The 7,772-nt window shown below is 46.6% G+C and overlaps 1 protein-coding gene across 1 annotated transcript in view; it reads right to left on the reverse strand.

Moving 5' to 3' along the window:
- Window positions 1-7,772, reverse strand: part of KLHDC10 (kelch domain containing 10) — a 22,334-nt gene that overhangs the window by 859 nt on the left and 13,703 nt on the right. Inside the window, exons 2-8 of the mRNA XM_009883032.1 lie at window positions 7,442-7,690; window positions 6,743-6,897; window positions 5,394-5,542; window positions 4,674-4,758; window positions 3,662-3,728; window positions 2,998-3,045; window positions 672-811 (exon numbers count right to left, since the gene is read on the reverse strand). Coding sequence (XP_009881334.1) covers window positions 672-811; window positions 2,998-3,045; window positions 3,662-3,728; window positions 4,674-4,758; window positions 5,394-5,542; window positions 6,743-6,897; window positions 7,442-7,690 — 893 coding nt within the window. The remainder of the gene's footprint in view (window positions 1-671; window positions 812-2,997; window positions 3,046-3,661; window positions 3,729-4,673; window positions 4,759-5,393; window positions 5,543-6,742; window positions 6,898-7,441; window positions 7,691-7,772) is intronic.

The raw sequence follows: 7,772 nt of genomic DNA on the forward strand, positions 1-7,772 counted from the left end.
CCTTCAGCAGCCCTACAGTTTCCCAGAAAGAGCAGCATTTATAACAACTTCCAAACTAGGTGACACCTGCTCTTATAACCAAAGAACCCAAATCTCTGCCCTCGCACGCTGCCCTAAGGTGACAATCAGCTGAAGGAAGCTGAAGCCACAGCTAAATGCATTTCTTGCTGCCTGCTGCTTATCAACCACAGGTCTCTAAGCTTCTAGTTATGGCAAAAAGCTCTAGCAATACCAACCTACCCCTTAGCAGTGATTTCCGAAGAGGGCTGCTCACTCGCTAATCTTTCAACCCAGGCTGTTCTCAGTAGCCTAAAACCAGTTTAAGCTGGGGGAGTATTGGTGCTTTTTTGCCTTTTGCAAACAAGAACAGCTATTCACACATGGAATAACTCCTAGGAGCTGATGGGAGTTTAAAAGGTAAAATTCCACATCACTGCTTTTAAAAAGCAGAACATACTGAGTGCTACCACTCCTCAAACAGCAGCAGGAGTAAAAGGAGTCAATGCAGTAACCACACACCAGCCCTCAGCCTCCATCAAGATACCGCATCCAGTGGAGGTCACCTCCTTGGTAACATCAATTCAGCTCTATTTGCAGCCCACACGAACGTCAAGAGTGCTCGGATGAACGACTTGAACTTCAGCTACGTAGGAAAGAAATGAGTCACTTACTGGTGTGACAGCAGCACAGTGAAAATACACTGGTTCCGGCATGGCAGCTGGGAGCTTGACCCACTGGAAAGTTTGCAGATTCAGCTTCCAAACGTCTCCCAAAATCACTTCTCCATTGTAGCCTCCACAAACGAACACATCTGTAAGACAGCAAACCCATGGTGCTTACAGGCCCAGCCATCCTTCGTTCAGCAGCTGCAGAACGTGTGGTGACCGAAGTCAACAACCACCTTTGCGAAACAGTTTTAGTAACAACACTTATTTTACCTCAACACAAGCACTCAGTACCTCCCAAATCAGTTCCAGCATGCCGTTCATACCAACAGAGGCCACTTATATGAATCACAGAATGGTCTGGCTGCGAAGGGGCCATTAATGATCACCTAGTGCAAGCCCCCTGCCATGGACAGTAACATCTTCAACTAGATCAGGTTGCTCAGAGCCCCGTCCAACCTGGCCTTGAACACCTCCAGGGATGGGGCAGCCACAGCTTCTCTGGGCAAGCTGGGACAGTGCCTCACCACCCTCACAGTCAAGAATTTCTTCCTTATGTCCAGTTCCCTCTCTTAGTTTAAAACTGTTGCCTCTTGCTCTGTCACTACAGATCTTGGTAAAAAGCGTCTCTCCATCTTTCTTATAGGCCTCCTTTATATACTGAAAGGCCACAATAAGGTCTCCCCGGAGCCTTCTCTTCTCCAGACTGAACAACCCCAACTCTCTCAGCCTTTCTTCACAGCAGAGGTCTTCCGACCCTCTGATCATTTTTGTGGCCCTCCTCTGGACCTGCTTTAACAGGTCCATTTCTTTCTTGTGCTGGACGCAGGACTCCAGATGAGGTCTCACCAGAGCGGAGCAGAGGGGGAGAATCACCTCCCTCGCCCCACTGGCCACGATTCTTGTTACGCAGCCCAGGATACGATTGGCTTTCTGGGCTGCGAGCGCAGATTGTTGGCTCACGTTCACTTCCCAGCCTGCCAGTGATCACAGCCCCACCATGGCACACTCGGAGCTAAATGCCACTGAGAAGGAGGAGTGCAGTGCAACCCCTGCTTTAAGAAGCTGTATTAAGCCCTAGCTAACCTGAGTTCACAGGTACCCAAGTTTGGTCAGATTCTAGTGGTTTTAAACCCACGGGAAGCAGCCACAGCCCCATCTTCTAGTCCTGCTGCCTGCCAGAAACAGGTCCTTCCTCCCGGCTTTGCCCAATTTCTCAACTCAGAGGCTTGCGCTGCAGCAAAATACTGCTGATGAAGGTGACTGGAAGCATCTTCCAGCTCCTGCCTTACTTTTATTGGCACAATTAGCACTCCTAAGAAATATAATCTGGAGTATCACTCTTCTGCATGGCTCAGCACCCTTTAATATACAGCATTCAGTAACTGATCTGAAGAGTTTTTGAAAAGAAGAATCAATATTGTAACTGCTTCTTCAGTTCATTATGAGCAATTTGGTTTTTATTAAGTTTGGGGGAATGCATTCTTGGAGGACGGTAAGGCTACAGGAGAGGCTCAAAACTAGTTGAAGGAACACTCTACTGCTCAAAATTGTGGGTAATTGAACATGGACTGCACATGCAGAGCCCTCTCTAAGCTGTGCCTCAAACAGCACCGCACAAGTGATTTACAGCAAGAACATTTGGAGGATCAAAGTGAAGAACAAAAGGCTCTACTAAGCTCCATACAGGTCCCAACATATGAAAACAGCCCTCATTTTACCAGAGAATGGAAAGACTCATGTGCTAACTCTGCTACTGCTTCATAATCCACTCCATATGAGCATCTCAGATTTACACCACTGCAAAAAGGACCCACTATCAAAGAAACCCCTGAACTATCTTGTCTCTAAAGAACTCGGCTTCCAGGACTTGGCCCCACTTTACTTTTCACAGCAGACTGTAATGCTAACGGGTCGGTCACTGAGCTGTGGCAGTAGCACCATCCATACCTGTTCGTGAGCTTGCAACCAGTAAGTTGCAAAGTACCATTGACACTTGTGGCTAAAATACATGATATTTTACACTGAAGTGGCCACACATCCAAAGGAGATTTAGGTGTTGCACAAAATACTGCACAATTCCAGAGAGCGACAGTACTGTGCAGTGCAGAACTGTATTTGCCCACAGCAGCAAGATCCCTCATATGAAGAGTGGTGCCAACTGGGCAGCTTAAGGCCTGTTAACAAGAAAGAAATTCTCTTCCAGAAAAGACACGTTGCGCCCCGCAGTTTTCTCAAACGTGTTGGAGGCCAGCATCTCTCAGGCTAGAAGGATGGGCTTGCCATTGCTAGATTGCATAAGATACACCGATTTGCAAGAGGCAGATCTTACCATTTTTTATCTGAACGCAGCTATGGCATCTTCTGGCTGCTGGGAAGCCTGAGGAGAGTAACAAAAAAAGCATCAACTATAGTTGCTTCGAAGTGCTCGGGCAAGTGGTGATTATATCTCAACATATAATCATGGACAGGAGTCGCTTGTTTCATTTATAAGGGGCTTCTGCTTTCGTACAGTCGCAGGTATAACATCTCTAATTTAGCAACCAGCTGTTTCAGGTTTGACTCCTACTTGCTCTGCGCAGAAGGAAGAAATGTGCTGGAATCTCGTTCCCCACAGACTCCGGCTCTCACCTCTGGCTGGTGAAAAGCGGCAGCCAAGGGCCTACAAGGTTTCAGGGAAACCCCTGCTGCTAACCAGGCCAGCACATGGTCCCTCAGAGGGAGCAGAGATGATGCATATCTTCTCCTGGGAGGAGAGCCAGCCGCTATCGTCTTTCCCACCGGGGGAGGGAGAGAAGCCAGACCTCTAAATATGCTTCAGATGGGTTAGTCCTCACTGCTAAACCTCTAAACAAGCAGGACCTTGAAGTCAGCGTTAAGTCACGCACTGTAACACAAGGTTATGAAAAAGGCTTCCAGCCTGCCAGAAAACAGCATCTTCCAGCATCTTGTCCACTCTGGTTTACAGGGAAAGACACGGGAACTTCCAGACTCACCAACTTTTTCATGAGGTTTTGTGGCAATTTCCTCCCAGGTGTTGGTTTCAAGGTTGTACGCATGGATCTGAAGGGACAAAGAGGAGCCATTAGTTCCTCCTGGCTCTCCCAGCACTATGATGACGCAGTTACAGGCTCTGACCCAGGGAGCCACTATAAATAACACCTCTTTTTCACTAAGTGTAAACAGAAAAATAGCTAATCGCAGCCAGTGACTAAGCAGGTATAAAATCGCCTTCAAATCGTACCAGCTTACTAAAGCTTTCATTGCAGGAAATCGTACCAGCTTACTAAAGCTTTCATTGCAGGCTTTGCTATTAGAGCCCCACAGCTGAAGAAAAAGAATACTGCTTTTGAAAATAATGGACAGATTAAAAACCACATCCTGCAGTTCTCAAAAGTGTTTAGAAATACCTAACTCATGCTGCCTGTAAAGAGAAAAGAAATGCAGAGAATGGAGAGAGAAAGTTATGTTAACTGCTGCAGTTTCAACTTTTTTTGGAAGCAGAGCACTATTTAAAGTCTCCTCGTTTATCATTTCAGCGTTCAAGATAAATTCACTCTTCCCTCCCCAAACTGTACTGGAGAAAAACATTTACCACAAGAAAGGAAATTAAAGCACATGATTAAGGGAGAAGACAAGAAAAGAGTCACCATATCAATATCTGAATTTATCATCAAAGAGTTCCTTCCTTTGGCACTTTCCCGTTTTGGCACAAATACATCATTTAAAAATATGTCCTAAGTGTTTTAAATGAGAATCTTTGATAACAGGTCTACAGAAATGAAGCTGTTTTGCAGATCGGTATGGGTACCACAGATGCAGCATCTGTAACGGGACACGTTGGTGGCAACACCGGTTTTTACAGAAATAGGAAAACAATCTGCTCCCAGTTATCTATTTTTTTACTAAGCTGTCCAGGCAAAGCCAGATGAAGAGACTGTGCAGGTTACGCTTCACTGCAGAAAATATCCTATCCAGGCAAGCACTCAAGGTTTCTGATCACCTTACCTTATCTAAGGAATAAGCTGTCCAGGAAGTTCCACCTCCCAAGATATAAATCCGTTGACCATCATGTGCGATTTCATGTCTGTACCTGAAGGTGCAAAAAAGGACATTTAGCAGCACAAGGAATTAGTGAAGTGAGCAACAACAAAAGCCTTCTGGAAAACGCTGTCAAATTCGAGCGGTTTAAGTGGACATGCAAGCCTGGCTGTGCTGTATCAGTCCCTCAAGCTGGGACCATTCAGAAGATGTGTAAGCTTTCATAAGCAATCTAAGCAGCACCCCAGAAGCTTGAAAGGCATTTTCTGAGAGCTAAGCATCGTGGAATTTAAGTACAATGATTTATGGAGCACCACGATGGCCCTCAATACTCCATCCCCTTCTCTCACTAAGATGGTCCCCTCCTTCCTCCACACCTTGCTACAGAATAGGACAAGCGACGGAGTTCAACCAGAGCCTCTTCCCCTCCTCAGCACTCACAAGTCGCCCCAAGTCCCCAGTTCTGTTCTGGCACTACACAGTCCAGATCAGTGTCCTGCCAAAGGCTTCACCCCCTACATCCCCCTGCTTGCCAGATTGCTGGAGCACTGGTGGTGCAAGGTTTGCAGCCCAAAACACTGCTCTAGGAGTGCCCAGAAGCCTGTCTGTGCTCTCTCTGCTTCTGAGTCCCAGTAAAGGCAGTGACTCTCCTGTGGGAAAGTTTGCTGAGACTCTTCGGCTTCTCACCTCTCCTCTGGCATGTCACAGGACATATTGTTCGGTTTCAGTTGGATCCACTCTCTAGTGTTGAGGTCTAGCTTATGTAGGTCAGTACTGTAAATGTAACCGGTTGTTCCTCCAAACACGTAGAGACAACCATTGATGATAGCCATGGCCTGGAAGGTAACAGAGAGAAACCAGTTAGAAAGGACACGTGCCATCAGTGTCTGAAAAAGAGAGAATTCCCACCCTCCTAAAGTAAGACACTGCTTGTTAAGCTCTACCTACAACTTACAAAATGACATGTTCCAGAGGAACATGAAGGGCAAACAAGGACGATACGCGAAAGATAGGGGGATGTCTGCAGGAACAGAAAGTAACTCCATGGTCACGAGATGAGGACCAAGAAGTGGAGCTGCTGAGTTTCAGATATCAGACAAGACAGATCTGTGCAGCAGGGCTTCCCAGGAGCTAAAACCAAAGTACAGTTAACCCTCAAGCTCTTCCACGCTGACCTTATACAGATACTCTTACAGAGAACCTTATAAATCAGGTATCAGATAGCCAAGGGCATTAAGCGTAACAGTGAAAGTCCCGAACACAGTGGATAAGTCAGACTAAACAACGGAGACAGCCCAAAGCACACGGACTATCAGCCTACTGAAACTGCGACGGCGGTGCAGGCACCATTCCCTGACGCAGTCCAAGGTGGGCAGAGATGTAGCTCCTTCTGCTCCCAACTGCCTGTTTGCCAAAGGTCAGCTCGAGCTGAACTGGGCAAGGGGAAGACTACTTTCCTTCCCCCAAGTGTCTGGCGCACATCTGAATGAAAAATTAGTTGGGTTATAAATGTCTGCACCACAAGTACGTTGGCAGTATTACTGGAAAGCACAGAAAAAGCTGGCAGTCCTCCTGTGAGAATGAATCTAGTTTTCTGTGCACCATGCTCATCCAGGACATTATGGACAGTTTTAAAAGTTGTTATTCTAATACAAATAAGACCTACCAAACACTGTTTTCATTTATAGTTTTGGGGTTTTAAAGGCTTTGATGAGGCTAGACAGCAACTCCAGACACTACCAACCACTCCTTAAATTGGACATACTTTTTCATTCAGCTGCATCTGACATTTAGTTAAAAAATTCTGGCTTTTCTAACTACAAGAAAACTATTTATTTCCTTTAAAATCTCGAAGAACCGAGACTGCTCTATTTCTTTATGCATGGTATCTGCCTTTCCTTACGCTTACGGACGTCGAGAACAACTCCAGTTAGTAGCAGAGAAGAGATCTCCGTGTTCTGGCCCCTTTTCTGTGAGAGACAGAGCAGCGTACGCAGGCACACTCAGTGTGCCTCAACAAGGGGTGTCCTTCGTACCTGGCCATAGATTCGATTCGGTTTCTTTCCTCGGCAGCTGAGCAGGGCCCATCTTTTGTACTTAACGTTGCAGACGTGGACGTCATTGCCATTACTCTCCCCAAAGGGGATCCCGGTGCCCCCGAACACAAGCAGGTTGTTGCCGTGCAATACAACTAGAGGAGAGAGACAGAGCAGAGATACTTGTTGCTGTGAGACGCAGTAAAACAGAACGATTCCCTGCCCTGGAGGCAGTAGGCAGCGAGTGTTCAATATTGTTCAAATACGCTGCAATTCACACCACACATCTATGGCTTTGAAATGCTCTAAACGAGAAAGAATGAAAGCTAAAACCATGGTAACCAAAGGCCTACTTTTAAAAATGGCTAGCGAACAAAGAGATCTATTTTTAGATGCTTTGAGATGTCTGATTGCACTGAGCACCCAGCTGCTGAAAGCGCAGGTGCCTTGCAACTATCAAGCTAAATACCTGGACACTACCTCTTGCGTTTGAAATTTTTTCTTCCCCACTGCCTCAACCCAAGCGAAAGGGGAAAGAAAAAACAATCACAAACCCAACCCAAACTCAAGGCCTACTTGCGGAAGGGTTGGAAACAGGATCCAGATTTCCCAGTTCTTGCCTGGTTTTGCATTCCACCAGGGACACTGATTAAAATAGCTTCGGGAGTAGGCGCATAGGAATTGAATTTCCATACGTACGTGACATGGAGGCTAGTTCCCTGGGCATGTAGCCTTCAGTGCCCATCTGATGCCAGGTGTCTGTAGCAAAGTTGTACCGCCAGAGTTCCCTGAAGAGCGGGTAGTCTTCATTCTCTGGCCCACCAGACTCATCATAGTCAGGATTGTAGCCTCCAAACACATACAAGTTGGCGTTATCTGCCACGCAACGATGGCCACTTCTTGCTGGTGGACATCTATGGCCTACAGCAAAACGAGAAGGTAAACCAACTTCAATGAAATGTCAGCAGAGGAGCTGAGCTCGTGTCCGAGGGTCAGGACTACACCCACTGCAGTGGTGTTCCAACAAGAG

This window comes from Charadrius vociferus, unplaced genomic scaffold (genome assembly GCF_000708025.1).
Source record: "Charadrius vociferus isolate BGI_N301 unplaced genomic scaffold, ASM70802v2 scaffold32, whole genome shotgun sequence".
In the NCBI taxonomy this organism is placed as follows: domain Eukaryota; kingdom Metazoa; phylum Chordata; class Aves; order Charadriiformes; family Charadriidae; genus Charadrius; species Charadrius vociferus.